Source organism: Chiloscyllium plagiosum, chromosome 18 (genome assembly GCF_004010195.1).
Source record: "Chiloscyllium plagiosum isolate BGI_BamShark_2017 chromosome 18, ASM401019v2, whole genome shotgun sequence".
In the NCBI taxonomy this organism is placed as follows: Eukaryota; Metazoa; Chordata; class Chondrichthyes; order Orectolobiformes; family Hemiscylliidae; genus Chiloscyllium; species Chiloscyllium plagiosum.
Window position 1 is genome coordinate 32,705,787 of NC_057727.1, and position 23,074 is coordinate 32,728,860.

General features: G+C 38.6%; 1 protein-coding gene across 1 annotated transcript in view; it reads right to left on the minus strand.

The window, feature by feature from the left end:
* Window positions 1-23,074, minus strand: part of dnah12 (dynein, axonemal, heavy chain 12) — a 278,012-nt gene that overhangs the window by 128,902 nt on the left and 126,036 nt on the right. The window contains exons 31-37 of the mRNA XM_043708118.1: window positions 20,451-20,634; window positions 19,468-19,608; window positions 11,219-11,302; window positions 10,873-11,061; window positions 9,391-9,510; window positions 7,549-7,734; window positions 4,788-4,939 (exon numbers count right to left, since the gene is read on the minus strand). Of these exons, the coding sequence (XP_043564053.1) occupies window positions 4,788-4,939; window positions 7,549-7,734; window positions 9,391-9,510; window positions 10,873-11,061; window positions 11,219-11,302; window positions 19,468-19,608; window positions 20,451-20,634 (1,056 nt within the window). The remainder of the gene's footprint in view (window positions 1-4,787; window positions 4,940-7,548; window positions 7,735-9,390; window positions 9,511-10,872; window positions 11,062-11,218; window positions 11,303-19,467; window positions 19,609-20,450; window positions 20,635-23,074) is intronic.

A 23,074-nucleotide genomic window follows, 5' to 3' on the forward strand; every position in this document is an offset into this window, starting at 1 on the left:
ATGGCAGATGGAGTTTAATGTGGATAAATGTATGGTTATCCACTTTGGTAGCAAGAACAGGAAGGCAGACTACTACCTCAATGGAATCAATTTATGTAAAGGGGCAGTACAGAGAGATCTGGGGGTTCTTGTACACCACTCAATGAAGGTAAGCATGCAGGTACAGCAGGTAGTGAAGAAGGCTAATAGCATGCTGGCCTTCATAACAAGAGGGATTGAGTATAGAAGCAAAGAGGTTCTTCTACAGCTGTACAGGGCCCTGGTGAGACCACACCTGGAGTACTGCGTGCAGTTCTGGTCTCCAAATCTGCGGAAAGACATTCTGGCTATTGAGGGAGTGCAGCGTAGGTCCACGAGGTCAATTCCTGGAATGGCGGTATTACCTTACACTGAAAGACTGAAGCGACTGGGCTTGTATACCCTTGAGTTTAGAAGACTGAGAGGGGATCTGATTGAGACGTATAAGATTATGAAAGGATTGGAGGCAGGAAACATGTTTCCGCTGATGAGTGAGTGCCGAACCAGAGGACACAGCTTAAAAATACGGGGTAGACCGGGTAGGACAGAGATGAGGAGAAACTTCTTCACCCAGAGAGTGGTGGCTGTGTGGAATGCTCTGCCCCAGAGGGCAGTGGAGGCCCAGTCTCTGGATTCATTTAAGAAAAGAGTTGGATAGAGCTCTCAAAGATAGTGGAATCAAGGGTTATGGAGATAAGGCAGGAACAGGATACTGATTAGGAATGATCAGCCATGATCATATTGAATGGTGGTGCAGGCTCGAAGGGCAGAATGGCCTACTCCTGCACCTATTGTCTATTGTCTATGTTAATGTCAAGACTAGTTCTTACTTTGATTTTTAAAAAGGGTGCTGATGGGGATCTGCCATTAAAATTATGTTTGGATTTACCTACACTCAAATGGCACATTGCTGAATCTTCCACTATCAACATCCTGGAGTTACCATTAACCAGAAACCTGTGACAAGAGTGGATCCGAGACAATGAATTCTGAAAAAATTAATTCACCTCCTATCGCCAAGGTACAAGTCAGGAATATAATGGAACACTGTCCACTTGCCTGGATGAATCCAGCTACCTGACATCATCTAAAACAAAGCAGACTACTTGATTAGCACTCCATATGTCACCTATAACATTGTATCCCTTTGTGAATGATGAACAGTGGCAGCAGTGTATACCATCTACAAGAAACTCTGCTGCAACTCACCAAAGGTTCTTTAACCACACCTCCCATCACACCCACATCCTCCACTAACCATAAGGCCAGAGGCAGTAGATGCCTCTTTTAAGTTTGTTAGTTTTTGTTTGAGAGTGTTGGTGGATTTGTATGCTACTAGGGTTCCGAGTGGTCTTAGTAGTCTGGCTGTCATTTCTGAAACTTCTTTGATGTATGGTAAGGTGGTTACCAAACAAAAACTAACAAACTTAAAAGACCCAGTACAACCTATGGATAAAACCAACGTCATTCTACAAAATTCCATGCAAGGACTGCCACAAACACTACGTAGGACAAACAGGAAGAAAGTTAGCCACCAGGAAACACGAACACCAGCTAGCCACAAAAAGACACGACCCTCTCTCCCTCGTAGCCCTACACACGGATGAAAAAAACCACCATTTCGACTGGGATAACACATCTATCCTGGGACAGGCTACGCAAAGACATGCCAGAAAATTCCTAGAGGCCTAGCACTCCAACCACAACACCATAAACAAACACATATCAAGATACCATCTATCAACCCCTCAGAAAACGAACAGGAAATGACATCACCACAAACCCCAGGAACCCCATCCAGGGCAAACATATAAATTGAAAGCAGGAGACAACAGCTTCGCTTCACTTGGAGATCGCCACTGATGATGTTACCTAGCCAGGTAATAAAACGTCTGGATATCAAATCTACAGCTCAGTGAGCAAACCTACACCCTAAACTTCAACCTGAGCTACAAACCTTCACAAACCTTGCAACAACACTTCATCTACTTGGTATCTCATAATTACATTACAGTTTAATCTATGTTATAGGGCCCTGATTAAAATATTGAAAGTATTCTCCCATCTGGAACAGAACAGTCCACAAGAAAGCCTAAAAAATAATGGAAATAAACAGGTATTTTTTGATCATTTACTATTCCAGTCACAGCATGAGGAGGCTGTAAATCTCAGCCCCTGTATGCATAAAGTTGTTATTGGTGCATTGCATTCAATTCTAGTCACCCCACTACAGGATATAGAGGCTTTAGAGAAGATATGGAAGAGGTTTACCTGGATGCTGCCTGGATTAGAGGATATGAGCTATAAGGAGAGGCTAGAAAAACTCAGGTTGTTTTCTCTGGAGCAGTGGATGCTGAGTGGACACTTGATAGAGGTCACTAAAATTGTGAGATGCATCGATAGGGTTGATGGTCAGAATCTTATTCTCAGAGTCAAAACATCTAATACCCCGTGCATTTAAGGTAAGAGGAGGAAAGTTCAAAAGATGTGAGGGGCAAATATTTTTACAGAGTAGTAGGAGTCTGGAATGGGCTGCCAGTTTTGGTGGTGGAGGCAGATACAATAGGGATGTTAAGGGACTTTTAGATAAGTACATGAATGCACAAGGAATGGAGGGATATAGACGAAGGGCAGGCAGAAGGGATTACTTTAATTTGGCATCATGTTTGGCGAAACGTGCTTGTGAAAAGTGGATGTCGCAGTGGGATGTCTCCTATGCTGCCTTCCCTGGATAGATGCATTCCAACCAACCTCTCATTCATGTTGCAAGCATGCAGACTCTACTATTGACCAGAAAGATGGCTCCTTTGTCACCTGTTCCTGAGTTTGTGGGAATATTGGATGTACAAGATGTAGCTTTTCCAGTGACTGAACAGTGTAAAGAAAGTAGACAAGTGTTAAAATGGTGTGGGTAAAATCTTCTGATCTTGGTGAGCTTGGATATGGGATGGGTATTTAATTTCGTGGGGTGATGGCACATCTGAACCTTACCACCTTTGCACCTCCAACAGAAATAAATTCTGAGTGGGAAGTCCTATGGTCAACATTTCAACTCTGCTATCAAATAAGTCCCTTAAGTGGCCAACTAATAACTTCTTAAGAACTCATCCTGTTATGACTGGGATTGATCCAAATGTAGACGAGCCTTTCATCATGCACCATTCATGACAACTGTGTGACAAGCTGTGTGAGCCACAAATGTGGGTAATCTGTCCCTGGTATGGGGAATAGACATCATGGAAAGAAGAGGGGAGGGTAGGTTAAATGAGGCTTCCCTCACAACTCTCTGCAAACCCGACCCTCTGACCACCACCTACTCACACTATTTACCTGAGCCGTGAATCCCCAAAAGTCTGAAATTTCAGGATGTGTCCTTTCAGCAGCAGTCACTGATTTTCATTGCTATTGGCCAGCAACACTCACTAAGGCAAGCTTTCTGGCTCCAGGGGCTTGATTCTTAGGGAAGGACCATTGTGACCTTGCCACTTCCTGACTAATGTGTGGCTTGGCAGGCATTCCTGAAGGTAGGCAGCTGAGGACCTATACTTTCAGTACATCCTACAGGCAAGACATTGGCACCACAAGAAGATTCTGCTCCTTATGGATTTCACCCAGAGACCTGATGAGCATGACATTTCAACTCCTTCCATTGTTCAAAACTAAATCTAAACTAAACCACTGACAGAGCCCTTCCCACACTAAACTCCAATCCAGACATCTCATGTGTTGGAAACATTGCCAAAATGCTCATTGTAAGGTTTGCGACATGAACTTTCCACCCTTCTTCCTGTCACTTTGAACCTGGTCCCTACCTTACCAGGATGCCATCAATGCTCCTAATTCCCTCTATACATGCCCATCCCCAGAATCCTTCATCCTTATTGATCTCAAACCTTCGTGGAAGTTGTAATGCTCTTACTCCCCTCTCTTGTGAGTTCAGCTCAAAATCTAGCAACCTTAAACCTAACTGCACAAAGTGAAAAGGTGCATGGCACATTTAAACAAACATGAAGTCGGTGCCATGAGATTCTCATGTGCCACTGACTTTAGAATCCCTACACAGTGTGAAAAGAGGCCTTTTGGCCTATTGAGTCTGCACAACCTTCCGAAAAGCATTCCACCCAAACCCAAGCACCTAACCTATTCCCACGTCAAATCCAGCTAGGCTGCACATCCCTAGGCACCACACATAATTTAGCATGGCCAATTTGCCTAAACTGCACATCTTTGGACTATGGTGGAAACTCACGCAGACACAGGGTGAACATGCAAATTCAAAACGTAGTCGCCCAGGTCCTTGGTGCTGTGAGGTAGCAGTGTTAATCACTATGCTGCCCTCATCTGGATAATTTGCAAGATATACCAGTGTAAGGGGCAGATAAATTCATACTACATGAGAGGAAAGTGCTGTTTGATTGACAAACACATGTCTCATATAGTCTAAATGTTGTTTTCTCTTTATATTGGTATTTCTTGCAAATTATCCTGATGAGTGCAAGACAAAAAAAAACTTTGACAAAAGTATCCTTTCTCAGCAATTGTCTTGGTATCTTAACTCACCATCAGGAAATATAAATTTTGGCTCAGGCCTAATTCAGTCATCTCATATGCTGCCAATCCTGCCCTTGGAGCCTCTATAAAATTCACTTATCTACAGACAGCATGTGGGCTAGTTTTCTTACATTTGAATTATCATTATGACTGTTATGTAGTGTAAATGAGAACCGCAGTGAGTCAACAAATATTCTAATAAACAATATCTTCCTTACCTTCCATTTGTAACACAGATGTCCAACAGATAAGTATATCTGACTGTGTCCATAGTAGGAACTATAATCTCTTGGACTTTAGTTTTCTTATCACCCAGTGCAACAGATTTTATTGTTTCATTCCAGTGGACCCAACGTCCTCTGCCTTTAAACTGATAAAAGCATTGCAAATTCAATAGGAAACAGTACATAGTTCAAAGTAAAAATTATGCTGTGTGTATTAAATTAATTTCATGTCACTTTTCCCAACCATTTCTTTTAGTTTTGTTCACCTCCTCAAAATAAACACACATACACATTTTTAGAGGTGGGTAATCTAACTGTCACCTTTGGATGCCATTTCAGTTGCCAAGGGAAACAATATAGAGATGGAAATGTGTTGCTGGAGAAGCGCAGCAGGTCAGGCAGCATCTAGGGAACAGGAGAATCGACGTTTCGGGCATTAGCCCTTCTTCAGGAATCATTCCTGAAGAAGGGCTAATGCCCGAAACGTCGATTCTCCTGTTCCCTAGATGCTGCCTGACCTGCTGCGCTTCTCCAGCAACACATTTCCATCTCTGATCTCCAGCATCTGCAGACCTCATTTTCTCTTCAAGGGAAACAATATACCCCGCTTGCTTAATCAAAACTTCTTTATTTTGAAAACCTATACTAAATCTTCCCTTAAGCTATTCTGCACTATGGAGAAGTATTTTAACTTTTCCAGTCTTTGAAGTCTTTCATCCCTATTATCATTTTGGTCAAACCCCTCAGTACCCTCTCCCAACAATTAACAAACCACCTAAAATCTGGGTCCCACAATTGTACAAATTAACCCATGTGAGTCTAACCCGTTATTTGTAAATGTATGGCATAATTTGTTTGTTTATTTATTCAATGCCTCTAGTGACAAAGACATGTATCCCATAATGTTTCAATTATACATTAATGGCACATATTGAGAAACATAGGGCTCTTAGATCCTTTCCAAACTGGTGCCACATTGTGTGTATGATAAAGTTCAGGAAGTTTAATTTTTAAAATAGAGGTAAATGGATTTTGGTTTCAGTTCTGTATAGGTATTTGTTTTTAAAGAGATCAGAGAACCATTTGGAAAATTGATCTAGTTACATTTCAAAGAAAGCACGTTCCTCAGCAGGTGCCTAACCAGATACCTGTGGTATTATTGATGAAGTATTTACATTGTGCTGTTTATGACAGAGAAAAACAAATGATTAGGACACTTGGGGGTTTCTTTTGAGTTCAGTTCAGAAGAATCAGGTTTTCAGTTCAAGAGAACAGTTTGACCACAGCAGAGGGCAGATTAATTTGTGAAATATCCAGTTGTGAGAAATTTAAATCTTGCAATTGTAATAGCCCAAGGTGGAAAATCAGTGAGAGTCAGGTACTTAATGAATTAAACAGTTAAGAAAGGAATGATATTCTTTTGGGACTGAGAATCTTCTGTTGGAAGAAGGTTGCTTTTTTTTGTTGTTGATTTCTTAAAATTTACTTACACATATATATATATATATATATAGCTTTGTTTTAGTTTATGGAGTAATAAATTTAAGTTCTTATGTTTAAAGAAGCTTGGCAACCTTGTTTGAACATGCTCAGTATCCAACCACCACGGCACCCAACTGGAAAAATAAAACGTATGATCTTCAAGTCAGTTTTATTCTTGGATCTGATTTGTCTGGTATGACTATCAGCTGGGAATATTTGCATGAGCAGTGTTTGCTCACAGAGCAGAACAACGCAGAGATAGTATGATGCTCCAAAGGGAGAAAGAAGCCAACAAAGTTTCAGTTTCACACCTTCAGCATCTTCTGGAATCAAAGATCTTTCTGTAATAAAAATCCTGGCACCACTTAAAGGCCCTGTGTTCTTATGAACACTTCTAAGGATGGAATGGGTAGAATTACCTGGAATACCCTGAAAACAGAAGTTCTGCTGCTCATCAGGGAGGAATCTATATTTTCAGCCTCAGGAAATCCAAGAATCGTAAACTTTAACCTCTGTTGCAATTTGCATTTGGAATCATATTAATTTATGGTACGACAAACTAGACTATAGACAGGTGGCCAAAGGAACTTCATTTTCTTAAACTCCTAGACTATAACATTATTTGTTATGTTTGATGATAGGAATGTTTACTGAGTGTAAAGTCACTACGTTCATAATACCATTTGTGATAGAAAACCTACATCCATGTCTAACCAAAGTAAAAACTGGATACAAGAATGGTTACTCCAGAGTTCTCCTGTTGAGTAATGGAGTTCAAGTGGTTAATAACTAATCACAGTATCTGAGCTATCTCAATTTTGATTCCCAATTTATACTTGATTGATCTTAATCATTATGCATCAATGAACATCAATGCCACTGGGTTAAGGGGAAGAAATCAATTACAATTTTTGTTTCTGATCCATATTCAATAAATGAGCAAGAAAAATCGTATGAGCACCAGATGGTCTCTGCTCTTGACATGTTTAAAGTGAAATAGTCCGCTGATACTATTTTCAAGATATAAGTAAAGTACCATTAGATGTCCAACATCCATAGAATTAAATCACAGCAAAGGGTCAACATCTTTAAGAGAAGCAATATGAAGGAAAGAAAACTAATAAGAAAAATTATAATAATGGCTACTCATTTAATGCTTGCTACACATGAAATAACTACAAACACCATGTTAGATTTTCTTTATTTTCAATTAAGTTCTTGATTTGGTTTGAGTTTTCAAAATTGTTGGTTCAAGGAAGAGAAGAAGGCTTACCTCATACATGTAGTCATAGACAAGTCCTTTTTCCTCAAAAAGACATTCCCATTTTCCCACAGAAGCTGGTGGTGGCTCTGTAGATTTTACAGACACAATTTCACGCAAGAATGCATCAAATATTTTTCGACCATCTTTGTCACAGGATGCACCAATTGACCAAATCAACCCAAAGGCAAAGGCAGCCTGGAAATAAGATGAAGTCAATTTTCATTTTTGAGAAGGAGAAGATTATGAAAAATTAAGAACATTACAAATCCCATTGAGCCTTCTCTGTCATTCAAGTGATTATGACTGAAGTTTGACTTCTTCTGTACTTTCTGCCATGTTCCCCCTATCCCTTTGGTTCCCTAGGAGTCCAAAAATCTATCTTTCTCAGTCTTAAAAATATCCAGTAATTGAACACTGATAATTTGCTGGGATAGAGAATTCAAAGGCAACTCTGAGTGAAGGAATTTCTCATCTTATAAATGATAAATGCCTTATCCTGAGTCTGTGTCCCTGTCCCTGGCTAGGAAAAATAGCATTCTATTGTCTACTCAGTCAAGCCCTTCCAATTTATAAACCAAAATTTTGTCAATGAATTTAAAGCTCTGACAAAATGTGAAGAGTGGCAGGGGCAGAATGAATGGGGAGCATGGCATGCACCTTCAGTAGGCCAAGAAGCAGAAGAACCTGTTACAGTTGTTTTATTATCACAGAGGGCCTCTGAAGAACATGGTGTTATGAGCTATCACCAAACTGCTGCTGATTTGAATGTCATTGGTTGCCCCAAAGCAGGGAGAAAGAAGACTAATAGATGAAGACATGACTCACAACCCAAATACGTCAATTTTAATCGGTTCCTTCTCAAACCATAATAATAGAAGTAGATCATTGAGTCCTTCAAGTTTGTTCTGCCCCTAAATGAGATTATGCTTGATTTATATCCAGATTCCATTTCCCTACTTCAGACCAATACCATTGACTAACAAAAGTCTACTAATCTCAGATTTAAAATTATTGAACTAGCCATCCTTTGCAAAAAGAAAATATTTCCATTTCTTTTCTGAATGGCCTGGTTTGATGTTATGCCTTAAAGTCTAAACACCTTCTATTAACAGCCATAAAGTCTTGTTCATATAGCCAATGATATGGTGATGCTGATATTGGACCAGAGTGGACAAAGTCAGAAGTCATACGATGCTAGGTTATAGTCCAACAGGTTTATTTGAAATCACAAGCTTTTGGCGCACTGCTCCTTTGTCAGGTGAACTCGTCTGATGTCATGTGACTTCTGACATCTGGCCAATGACATACTAGCAAAATTGCCAAGTCTTCAAACAGCTTAATTCCTGCTTCTATTGTTGGTTCCAGGACTTTCTAGTGAACAAAATTGTACAAAGGCTGTTGGGGCTATTTAAATGAGCCAAGACAGCAAATCCAGTGGTTTTGGGCTGCACCATTGCAGTTCATTATGCATATACAGCTCTGACTAGCACAAAAACGGGGGAGAAAAATCTGCCCTTTTGTTTTCTGGACAACATGAGGCATAAGACCAGAACATTTAGGCTCCAAGAAAAATATTACCACATCCTATTTGATCCAAGAATTCCAAAATCCATGATTTATAATAACCTGCATAATAGCTAGATTACAATTACATTGCAATAGCTTTGAAGCCAGCAAGGAAGCAACCTCAGGTCACTTACACACAGCATCCAGTTATCACATTTAAAATGGATTTGTAGAGGTCTGAAGTACACCTCCTAAGCATTTTGAGCTAAAGAGAGGATTTAAAAATGTTAGCACCAATTTTCCTCTTGTGAAATTGGAAGTTACTGTAAGGGCATTCATTTGTACCATTATCCATACACGAACGTTTTTGGGATCTGAGTCTTCTGTCAGAATTTCACTGAGAAGCATCTCAAAAAGACGAGTCAACGAAACCACAGTGTTGCTATCAGATGTTGGAACAAGTTCCTGTATATTTGACATGGATATTATATCAGTTAAATTCATTCATAATATTAATTGATAATAACATATAGGTCAGTTATACTTTATTGTTTGTCAATACAAATATTTATTTTCTTACAATCCATTTATTATTACTTAGGAGGAATTCTTAACTTATTCTGGGTACCAAAGTTTCTAATATGTCTTATTGACCTAACAGGGCAGATTTCAACACAGGGAACCATGGTCGATGAATGCTCAGGTGACGTGGTTTCTGCTCAGGACCCTGACTTATTGAATTTCATCATAGCTTAATTTAAATAGCTTTTGTATAATTTTTGCCCAGAGTAATTGTGAAGTGGATGTAAAGCAGTTTCAGTGATCAACAGGTGACCCTTGCTTTCAGGTAAGTGGTGGGGTGATGGTTTCAGGAGGGAAGGGTGGCAGTTGGGTATGGGAGGCCATGACACTGTTAGGCAAAAAGTTCATATTAAATACACAAAATACTCTTCACCAGAACAGATCCTTCAGATTTCAAAACACCTGCAGATCTGCTAACAAGAAAATCATGGCAGCTTCTTTGCTCAGATTCTGGTTTCATTTGCAAAACTTCACAAGACTTGTACCTGCTTTAAGCTTCATCCACCTACTAAATTCACCATGCAGGAATATTACCAATGTGGCTTTGAAGGAAATTTGCAGTTGGTCTTGATAATCTAGGTGGGAGAAGTCATGGGTTTGAAAGGTGCTGTATAAGGAGGCTGCAATGTCTGTTGTATATGTACATGTAGCATGTCGGTGATCGAGAAAGTGAACATTTAAAATGGTGGATGGAGTGCTATACAAGTGCAAATTTAACCTGAACTTTAAATAGTTAAAGAAAATAAACATTTATATTTTTATACAAAAGCAAAATATTCCAGAGGCTGGGAGCCTAAGATAACAACAGGATATGCTGGAAGTACTTAGCAGGTCCGACAGCATCTATGGAGAGACACAGAATGACACCAGACCTTGATGCCATTTCAAGAGAGGTGACCAACGATTTTGTACATATTAAGCTAAGAGAACTTGAAAAGGAGAGTACAATTCTTGCTGTTGCATGTAATGCAGATGTTATATGTTACACAGCAAATTGAAAGTGTGGCTTCAGTTAAAAAGACTTCCATGCTGCCATTGTAAACTCTAGGCTGAATCTGACTTCCCAGTTAGCTATTTGTTACATCAATTCAAACAAGTTCCTTTTCAGGTTTGAAAATCTCTACACTCCTCATTCCTACTGGACAAATCATTCAAGTTTAGTTACTTCAAGTAAGTAAGTGTTTTGTGACAATTCAACATTCAATTATATTTTGCAATTTTAAAGAATAGTCAACCTTTGTTTACCTTGCACTGCTTGCGAAGGACGTGTAGTGCTGGAGGCACCAGCCAATCAAAAAGATCCTCCAAAAGATTCAGCATGTCTTTATGATGTGATACATTTGTGAGAGTTTTAAGCCAGGATATTACAATAGGCTTCCAGCCCAGTTGGGCTGGCTCCAGATAGATCATACCACAACGACTGACAGTAGCTGGCTGACAATACAAAACAAAATCAGTATAAGATGCATAGCAAAGCTGTTTTCTTCTCCTAATATAATTGACTCAATTAATAATATATTTTAATTCAGTATTTTAAATCAAAAACTATTGGCTACTTTCTATCTTCAGGAGGAAATAAAAGTGCTCTTACTGAGGCTTGGGAAAGATCCATAGCTTCAAAAATGAGGCTCATCTGTTGTGACATTTGAATGATCTCTCCACTCATCAAACATAGCTAGTAAAAAAACAATAATTACTACTATATGATTGTTCAAAAAATCATTATCAATGATAAATAAGATAAATGGAAATTCAAAAAGGACAGTATTCAAGTATAACACACAAAATACTCCATTAAATATTTCTGAAATGTAAGGTCAGATTTTAATAAGTGCAGAGTTGGAATCGAGACACTTTCAGATAAGAAACCAGCTTGCAGGGTCAATCCAACAGGAACAGTTGACAATTATAATTTCTGGATCTCATCACTATCCTACAATAAGTTCTACGTTATCTAATGATATGTTCACACATGTGTGTATCATTGCCCATTACTAATTGACTTGAGAAGGTGGTGGTGATCTTCCTTCTTGAACCTCTGTGGATGTAGGTGTTCACAAAATGCTGTTAGAACATAGAACATAGAAGAATACAGCGCAGTACAGGCCCTTCGGCCCTCGATGTTGCGCCGATCCAAGCCCACCTAACCAACATTAGCCCACTATCCTCCATATGCCTATCCAATGCCCGCTTAAATGCCCATAATGAGGGAGAGTCCACCACTGCTACTGGCAGGGCATTCCATGAACTCACAACTCGCTGAGTAAAGAACCTACCCCTAACATCTGCCCTATACCTACCCCCCCTTAATTTAAAGCTATGCCCCCTCATAATAGCTGACTCCATACGAGGAAAAAGATTCTCACTGTCGACCCTATCTAAACCCCTAATCATCTTATACACCTCTATCAAGTCACCCCAAACCTTCTTTTCTCCAATGACAACAGCCCCAAGTGCCTCAGCCTCTTCTTCACCGCACTATTTACCTAGGTGGCAACTTTCAAAGATCTGTGTACATGGACACCAAGATTCCTCTGTTCATCCTCTGTTAGGAAAAGAGTTCCAGGATTTTAAGCAGCCATAGTCAATATAATTTCAAATCAGTATGGTGTGGGGCTTGGAGTGCAAGTTCATGTCATAGTATCCCCATGCATTTACTGCCTTTGTCCTTCTAGGTTTGAAAGGTTTCTGCAGAGAAACTTCGGCCATTTGCTGCAACACATCTTGCAGATAGTGCACACTGTTACCACACTGTGTTAGTAGTGGAGGGATTGAATGTTGAAGGCAGTGGACAGTGTGTGTGCTAGTCAAGTGGGCTGCTTTATCCTGGATAACGTCAAGCTTCTCCAGTGTTATTTCAGCTGAGGCAAATGAATAGTATTGCATTACATCCCTGTCTTGTGCTTTGAAGATGGTGGATAGACTTTGGAGAATCAGGGTATTCCAGAATTCTCAACCACTGATCTGATTTTGTGAGGCATCGGGCAATCGTGGTTAGAGAAGAGATAAACCCAAGGTTGGACTGATGTCTAATTTCCTTGTGAGGAACAAAGGATCAGTTCTAATTCTCTAGCTACAAGAAACTTATACATTAAATGGTAAGGTCCTGGGGAGGGTTGCCAAACAAAGTGATCTTGGAGTGCAGGTTCATAATTCCTTGAAAGTGGACTCCCAGATAGACAGGGTAGTCAAGAAGGCATTTGGTATGCTTGCCTTTATTGGTCAGTGCATTGAGTACAGGAGTTCGGATGTCATGTTGCAGCTGTACAGGACAGTGGTTAGGCCACTTTTGGAATACTACATTCAATTCTGGTCTCCCTACTATAGGAAAGATGTCATTAAACTTGAAAGTGTGCAGAAAAATAAATTACAAGGATTGTGCTGGGATTGGAGGGTTTCAGCTATAGGGGGGAGGCTGAAGAAATTGGAGCTATTTTCCTGGAGCATCAGAGGCTGGGGGAGGAGGGGGGTAACTTTATAAGGGTTTATAAAATCATGAAGTTGAATGGATAGGTTGAATAGCCAAGTTCTTTTCCTAGGGTAGGGGAGTCCAAAAAACTAGAAAGCATAGGTTTAAGGTGAGAGGGGAAAGATTTAAAAAGGACCTAAGGGCAATCTTTTCACACACAGGGTGGTGTGTGCATGGAATGAGCTGCCAGAGGAAGTGGTGGAAGCTGGTACAATTACAACATTTAAAAGGCACCTGGATGGGTACATGAATAAAAGGATTTAGAGGGATGTGAACCAAGTGTTGGCAAATGGGACTAGACTAATTTAGAATACGTGTATGGAATGAGCTGCCAGAGGATGTGGTGGAGGCTGGTACAATTACAACATTTAAGAGGCATTTGGATGGGTATATGAATAGAAGGGTTTGGAGGGATTTGGGCCGGGTGCTGGCAGATGGGACTAGATTGGGTTGGGATATCTGGTCGGCATGGACAGGTTGGACCGAAGGGTCTGTTTCCATGTTGTAGATCTCTATGACTCTATGTCTCTAATATCTGGTTGGTATGGACAAGTTGGAATGAAGGGTTTGTTTCCATGCTGGTCATCTCTATGACTCTATGACTCTTGCAAATATCTAGTTTCATTGTTCCTAGTTTTCAGAAAGTAACTTTTAACTTTGGTATGGATGTTTTTAAACACAGATTAATAGAAACCCCTGGTTAATAATATTAAACAGCCTTTATGTAAATGTAAAACAAACATGCCTGAATTAATTACACTTAAAATGTTAACCTCTATTTAGTCCATATGGTCATAGTTGATTCTTCAATCCTTAAATAATGGATAGTCATCTTTAAGTTGTGGGTGGTGTCATGTGTTCTACAATTTTTCTGTACGGGATTTTAAATATTCCTTTCTCAATGGAAAGGAAAAAAAATGCTAAAACAAAGATATTCTTTGTGGACCCAGCAGATCTGAAGAGAGGATAATAATACCCATCAGAGATATGTGAGTCACAAAATCATTTGAAGCATGACACCATTTTAGAAGCATGCTGTCTATTGTAACCTATTAGTTTAATGTTAGCTAACCACTCACATGCCTGCAGAATGGAATGCTTATACAGCTAGCTGAAATTAACATCTGTTGAATTCTTCAATACCACAATATGTATGCCAAGTGTTTTGTGTTTTGAGAGGTTATACATGCATTCCCATTTCAGGTAAACAACTTGCTGGATGAAAACTCATACCATGAGTTTTGGTGGTCATCCAAAAAGACTCCAATTTATTGGTGATAGATATCTGGAAAACTAATTGAAAACTAACCAGACAACAACTGTTGATGGACAGTTGGACAGTTTTATATCCTTGAAGTGCATCAGTTTCTGCAAATACAATAAGTAGGGAACGAACCGTCAAAAAAAAAAGAGCTAATTTCTTTTGATTCACAAAATGTTCTTTCAAAAGATATTTTTGAGACTGTCATAGTTAAAAGGAAGGAATAAATAAAAAGGTTGCAGTGCACATCTGAGTTGGAACATGAAGCCAGTAAGTGCCATAGAGAAATGAGAAGCTGAGTAAAGCTGTGTTCCTGATAATTGAAACATGGGAAACAGTTTTTCATAAAAGCAGCTGCAACATATTTGTTCTTAAAGAAGGAACAGTTTTTTAATGCATGCTGACATAAAATTAGGGACACACAGCTTAAGATGATAGCTGAAATCTCATTATGGACTTGGCATCTAGTGATACTATTACTGAAATACAATTCTTCAAACAGTGTTTGCAATTCCATTCAATAGATCAAGCAATAGATGATCTCAGGGAAAGAGCTTTAAATATCATTCTTGCCATTAAAAAGAAAGAGTGGCCTCACAGAATTGTCACAGCCACTCATTGCTTAGACAAACAGAAAGATCTAGAAAAAACTGAAAAGTTCGGGGAGACAAGTTGTAAGTAAGAATTGACTTCCAGATTAATACATTCCAACTCATGTCATACAGACAGTAACTCCAAAAATCCATTGACCAGTTTGTTAGAAGATGCCACAGCAGCCAAAGGCATGGCTATGACTTTGTCTAAAAGAACTGTCAGATAGGCTTATTGAGACAGTTATCATATCTAAACAAATTAAAGCATTTAGGAAGGACCTTTTGAGTAAGAGAAAGGACCAAACCACTGACACATTACTTGAAGATGAATGCAAATATGGCAAGCCATCAATAATTACATGCTTTCAGTGCAGCTATTGTTACTGCCATGGTCCATAAAATGCACCAAACTAACAAAATTGGCATCAGGTGCCGTTTGTCACATCTACCCAAAAGCCGTCCAGCTTTTCTTGCTAACTGTTGCACCAAAGCACATTGGGCACACATATGCACAAAATCTGGTTCCAAAAGTCAAGTCAGACTCCAGGATAAAACATAGATAACCAACAAAATGCTACAGCATCACACACTGGTAGTAATGAAAATGTTATGAAGGTGGACAAACACATAAATGATATTCTGAGTTAACCAAGCAAAAAGAAAATTTCAGAAAAAGACCAAGCTTCGAAACATCACACACCATGTCAATGGCATACGACAATCAGTAACATTTATAAGCATTAATACCATATGTCCTGAAAATGCAAGGCAGCACACACTGAAAGCTAAAAATTGACACAGGAGCTAGTGCTAATATATTACCACTACTCATCCTGAAATTTGTACTTCAGCAAATGGTACCCCATGGTATAGCCTATGAGAGACAGTCTCACAACATAGAAGGGATCATCAACTCAGTGCTTTGCAGAATTACATTGCATGCTAATACGCAATATTATTTTGGCTTCCTGAATTCTTTTACCTGGTAGAAATCAACTATTAGACAATTAGTCCAGAGACCCAGGTAATATTCAAATCCTGTAATGGAGTTTGAACTCATTAAAAATATCTAGTTTAAGAGTTTAATTATGATCACAAAACCAATGTTGATTGTTGGAAAAACCCATCTAGTGATGTCTGTTAGGGAAGCAAACTCCCATCCTTCCCTAGTCTGGCCTACATGTCACTCCAAATCCACAGAAAGTTCTCCTTCTCATTGATGGAAGAATTTCATTGTCCTCCACAAAGAATGGCTGAGAGATTTATTCAAGAAGGACATCCCTATCTGTAACAATATAACCATTTGATTCTCTCAAACAGATTCCATCAGCAAAACCTTACGAAATCCTACCCAAGAAAAAGTATAATTCTTGAGATGGATGCCTCACAAAATGATGTAGACATGTCTTTTGCAAGACTTAAAATCTATTGCCATTGTTTTGAAAAAAAACCCTCCATTTCCATAAGCCAAATATTCTACATAGAGTTTGAGATATTAGCTCTGGTCGTTGGTATTCTATTCCTCCACATACTTATTTGGCAAAAAAATCAACATGGAAACAGATCATGGTCCACTAGAAATGAGTACCTTATCATGTTTTTAGCAATCCTTGCCAAAGCGCAAAAGTATGAACTATGGAATGAAATTTAAGCTAGGAACCAAAATGATTACATCAGGCATATTGAACAGATTGCCCAATCCCCACCAAGACCAAGACATTCAACTTGGTCTGCACATTGATGGTCTAGATTACAAAGTTTGAGACATTCTCAAAATTTATCAGAGCCAATAGCCAACAATCAGCAACTGCCAAAAATGACCAATTATAATAGTTTGCAAAAGATAATTATCTACCTGAAGTTGTAAAGAAGTTACAAAGAAAATTTATTCATTTTGGGCATATAGAGATAAACTGTATATTATGGAAAATCATTTTCAAGAGCAAGCAAATACCAAAAACATTATGCTAAGGTATCATGCCCATGTTACACATCGAGAACACATGGGCATTCAGCACATAAACAGCGAGCACATGAATCTGTGTACCTGCCAATGATAAATCAAGATATTCAATGATTCATAAATATATGTGAGGCATGCAAATACATCAATCCCAGGAGTGGGAAGAGTTTCTACATCCACAAGAGGTTCCATATATTCCTTGGATTAAAGTAGCAATAGACTATTCACAGCACCTAGGGAAGACTGCATGCTTCTGACAGATTACTTTTCTAACTTTCCCATTGTTAAATGACATAGCAACATAAAAAGTGTGACCACCACTGACACAATGAGCCATATTTTCATTTTGTTTGGTTTCCCAGAATGAATAGTGTTTGACAATGGATTCGGACATACTGGTTAATGATTTCAAAATGTGCACTAATTGGGGACTCACCCATATCAATTATCACCTCACTGTTTACATTCAAACCATTTTGTTGATTGTATGGTGCACACTATCAAATCAATGATCATTGCATGTTGAGCAACGAAGCAAGATTTCTTATTTGCCTTGCTGCAGTTTAAAGCAAAACCAAGGCAGAAAGGTTTACCATGCCCAGCACAATTTATGCTTGAAATGCAAATGCAAATTATCTTGTCCATAGTTGTTTCTGAGACACAGATATTCTTCAAAGACAGAGGAGAATGGATACGATACACGATGAGCGAGTAGGTACAGGACTACTACAACTGCACAGTAAGTAAAGAGTACAAATTAGAAATGCAAATACAAATATTTTCCTACTGGCAAAGCTTTCTAGAATGCAGTCAACCCAGATTATACAATGTCATTATTGATTATGATGCTACATTGCGAAGAAACAGAAGTCAACTCAGATTAATGAACAACACACCAATCATGCATGAAAAGTGAGGAAGAATACACAGATGATGACAATTAATGCAGTCATGGTAAGTGAAAACCAGCAGCAAGTCAACAAAGTTGTCAAGAAAGTGCAACAGAGAAAAATGTATAAAAGAAAAACTGAAGGTGCTGGAAATCCAAAACAAAAATAGAAATTATTGGGAGAAACTCAGCAGATCTGACAGCATTGGCAGAGAGAAAGCAGAGTTAACTTTACAGGTTCAGTGACCCTTCTTCAAAACAGTATGTACTTCTCAGTGTGTTTACAATCAGGCTATGTTGTCAAACATCCAAAGTATTACATTGAAGTTTGAAGTGTTAGTCATGTAAACTGTTTATAATTATTAAGTTGACAACGCTACCAAGCATTTGGGATTTGGCTTTGTGATTTGGAAAAAAGGAATGTTCTATTATATCTCATGGTCAGTATGCCATTGTACTTTTAAGAGAAATCTCATCAGATCATTACTGTACCATAGCATATGACCATAGCATATGACCTGAGGGTGTAACAGACTCATACTCCATCTGGCCTTGGATCACTTCAAGTATGCTTTTCTTTTCTAACCTATTACCTTAATGTTAGCAAAGAAACTAATGTGTTTTCAGAACATAAAATTTGAACATAAATAGTTAGCTGTAAATAAATGTATGTTAGATTCTTCAATACAATGATATCTCTGTCCAGTTTCTTGTGTTGTAATGGTTAACTTAAACATTACCACATCAGGCAAAACACACTGTTGGAAGCAAACTCACACCAAGTGGGATCATAACAGCACTACAAAAGTTTTGAAAAGCTTACTTTTGTGATTGTTTTCTCCCCGTAAGTCTTTTGCAACAGATTTTCCTGGTATGGTCCCACTTTGTATTGTTGGCATTAAAATTGCTGCAGAATCTGTATTGCTAGTTTGGACCTGGCCTGTGAAAACTTATGAGTTCTCACTGGCTTTTAGCAAGCGATTCCAATGCCTTTGAAACCTAAAATAGCTACTTGCAAGAGTGAAGTGCAAACAGAGATGGATGAGCTCTATTTATTATAACCTTTGCCTGTTTCATTCTTAGACAGTTCAAGAGGTTACATTTGCTAAACATTTTCATTTATTTCATAGAAATCTTCAATTTCTCTGTATTTCACAATAGTCCTTCAACTTTTTTTGTCAATTTAACAATGTCAAGGAATTTTGTGTAACTAAATCCCTATATGTCTTGCTGCTTCTTATTTCTGTCACATCCTCTAGTCCCCAACTATTTGAGAATTCTAAATTTCTCCAACTTTGTTCATCGCTCCCTTCACACCACTATTAGTGACTATGCCTTTAGCCAAGTAGATCCTTTGCTCTGGATTTTACCTCTAAACTATTCTACTTCTATCTCCTTTAATTCTTCTTCTAGTCAGCTATTATTAACTGGTTTGGTTTAGCATCATTTTTTCTAATTATATAGCTATAAAGTGTCTTAGGATCTATTTCTACTTCAACATTCTACATCAATGCAAGTAATTGTTCATACTGTTGAAATGGAAATATTCTGTGGATATCACATTTAATTTGGATCTATCAGCCTTTAGTTAAAACATTCAAATCATAAAAAATATTTAATACGTGGAAGATCTGAATGTGTATTTTTGATGAAAAACTGATTTACCTTCTTGTTATCATCCAGAACCGTGTTCATGCTTTCAATCCATAGGGTATCAATAGGTCCATCAAATATCACCCATTTACGATCTGGAGTGTCTGCAGAAGCAAATTCTCGGAAAGTATTTGCAACAATGCCATCAGTCCACTGTAGGTGTTGGAAAAGTAAAATCCAATGAAGATCAGTCATAAACATAAATCTGTTAATTTGCTAACTTACAGGCAAAACTATTCTAGTTACAAATATTAATTAATTTGGATTCTATTTTCATTCATCTCAACATTTGACTCATATTACTATTTTCAATGTTGCTGACTTAGTTAAGTGAAGGCCAAGTACCTTTTCCCAGAGAGCAAAATGTGTTTGTGATCACCTTGAGAATTTCTAGGATGTTAGGTCATAGTAAGAAGCTTCTAAATATGTAATACTCCCTTCTTATTGCCTAATGTCACATAACATTTGGAAACAAAATCTTGGAATTCACAAAATATGTTGATCTTGTTTAGATAGACTTGACCTAAATCTGATAAATGCCCACTTGATAAGATTTTGAATAAATAAGGTTTTAAAATTATGCTTTCAAAAACACAGTCCCCTCATGGGAAATTTACATGTCAGGTACTAGTGACACTCCTGAACATGTTAACCTATGCATGCTCCCAAAAACAAAATAAATTGCTTACTCCTCATTTGTTTGTTTTGCAAATTACAGAACTCAATCCCAATAAAACAATCAACTAGATGAACAGATTTTAATTCCTGACCTGTTGACTGATTTAGGAAACTCTGCAATAAGAAATATTTCTAATATTTAGTGAACATCCAGTAATGGGAACAAAGAAAATTGAAAAAGAAAAGTCAAAATCATTACAAAAGCATTTAGGACAGTTAGCCATTATTTTAAAATGATTTTTTGTTCTTGTTTTCCAAACCTGGATGCAGGTAAGGTGCCTTACATAAATTGTCAGTTTCCAAAATCTTCCACCTACCTCGTGTGAAACTAGATCAAATTGTCCAAATAGCTGGCCCATGGTAATTGATTTAGGGTTTACAGTACGATAAATAACCTTTTCCTCCTCATTCAAACCACGTTCATTCATAAGTGTCAGAGTGTCTGCCAACACATGCAAAATCTTGGTCTTTCCAGCAAAAGGCTCCCCAACAAGCATGAATCTGTTCAATGAAAATAACAGATATAAGCTGACAGTTTGGTTTGCAATATATTATACATATTCCCAATTTTCTTGTTTTTTGGGATCTTGTTTTCAATTTCAGCTTTTAAATAGTCAAGTCATCAAATTAAATGATCCTCATCTTGTTATTTATTTTAACAAGAAACCTTTCATAACATGTTTAATCTTTGTCTATGAATTTAAGGCTTTAGGGCAATAATTTTACAAAAATAATTCAATTGTTTGTCACCAGAATCATGGTCCATATTCCAGTGAACACAATGTGGGAGAGGGGGGAAAGTAAACTAATCCACAGATGATTGCAAGACTAGCCAAACAATTTAATTGGTTGGAAGTGAAGAGAGTACTATTGGTTGGATACCAAAAAGGCAGCTCCTCTTAAAGGGTTGAAGCTTACTTGTTTTAAAAGGTAAGATATAAATCACTGCCACATTTCCCTTTCTCTTTCAGGACAAGGTGGTGCACAACTGCGAATAACAACACCCAATCAGGGGTGGGAGATGACCATCATTGGAATGGACGTGACTAAGGCCAGATATGTGGTGTGACTTAAATCATGGAAGACGATGATGGTTTGTTCCTACTTAAATTGATACCTGCCCACATCCACAATTTCCTCTGATATACAAGCTACGAGTTGTATAGACCTGGATCTCTTGCTTACTCTTTTTTCTCACCCTTGTGTGTTTCTCTTTTCAGATACCAAAAACTGCAATGTGGCCTAGCAGTAGAATAACAGCATGAAGTCCAAGAGCAGCAGGAAACTGATGGTGATAAAATTCAGTTGTGTGATCTTTCATTTGCAGGCACCAGCCCAAATATTGGCATGGCATATTCTTTAGTGCACACAATTAAGTTGGGATCTGTAAGTAGTTTATTTTGAGACATGTAACCTGTATTGACATGGGAGGTGGGATCACATAGGTGCCAGCAGCCTGGAGGGCAAGGTTTCACATAAGTTTTACGACAGAATGTAGAGATTGTAATGGGTTCAGCCAGATGGACCTCATCAAATATGAGTAATTGATTGGATCAGATTAACAGACCCAATCAGGAAGCCCTGGCTGACAGAGATGAACAGGAGTATCAGAAGCTCTGTTCAGTCTGACGGCTGACTCTGAGAAGCTCGATCAGTGTCAATGGCTTTCCGCATGTAAATAAAGGGAGACTTGGTGACAGGATACTGACATCTTTGGACTAATTTTACTGGCTCCAAGAGAAAAGCATGCTTCTGATACAATTCACTGACAACAGTTGTCATTGAGTTGGTGCAAGCATTTCTGGCTTCACGCTGTTATATAGGGGAAATTTCACTCATTTAATCCTGCTGTTGAAGACTGGGCCCAATATTTTCTGGGCAAATGACATTGGGTCAGATGAAAAGCAATGAGGAATTCCCCTGACAGCTTGTGGACCTGCAGCTTTTTTGGTTATTAGGAGCCTAAATTTCTTGAGTCACCAGATGCTAAAACCTTTCGAGAGTTTATGGATTTAATTAAGGAATACTAAAACCCAGGCCTCCTCTCTTTCTGAGTTGCTATTGATTTTACTTGGCAATTCGAGAATCCATATTGGGATTGTTGACTAGGTAAGATAACTGTTAGAAGCATGTATCTTTGGTTTAACCCTTAATGAGGTGCTGAAAGACAGTTTGGTAAGTGGGACTAATGATGTAACCACACAAAAATGCCTACAGGCTGCAGTCCAACTGGACTTCAAACAGGCACTACAACTGGTTTTCTCATTAGAAAATACAGCATTTACATTTTTGGACCATTGGAATCTCGTTTGGGGTAGAAGTGACCTGTACAAGAAGGACGGACTGCACCTAAATTGGAAGGGGACTAACATACTGGTAGGGAAATTTGCTAGAACTGCTTGGGAGGATTTAAACTAGTAAGGTGGGGGGGGTTGGGACCCAGGGAGATAGTGAGAAAAAAGATCGATCTGAGACGGGTACAGCTGAGAACAGAAGTGAGTCAAACAGTCAGGGCAGGTAGGGACAAGGTAGGACTAATAAATTAAACTGCATTTATTTCAATGCAAGGGGCCTAACAGGGAAGGCAGATGAATTCACGACATGGTTAGGAACATGGGACTGAGATATCATAGCAATTACGGAAACATGGCCCAGGGATGGGCAGGACTGGCAGTTTAATGTTCCAGGATACAAATGCTACAGGAAGGATAGAAAGGGAGGCAAAAGAGGAGGGGGAGTGGCATTTTTGACAAGGGATAGCATTACAGCTGTGCTAAGGGAGGATATTCCTGGAAATACATCGAGGGAAGTTATTTGGGGGGAACTGAGAAATAAGAAAGGGATGATCACCTTATTGAGATTGTATTGACGACCCCCCAATAGTCAGAGGGAAATTGAGAAACAAACTTGTAAAGAGATCTCAGCTATCTGTAAGAATAAT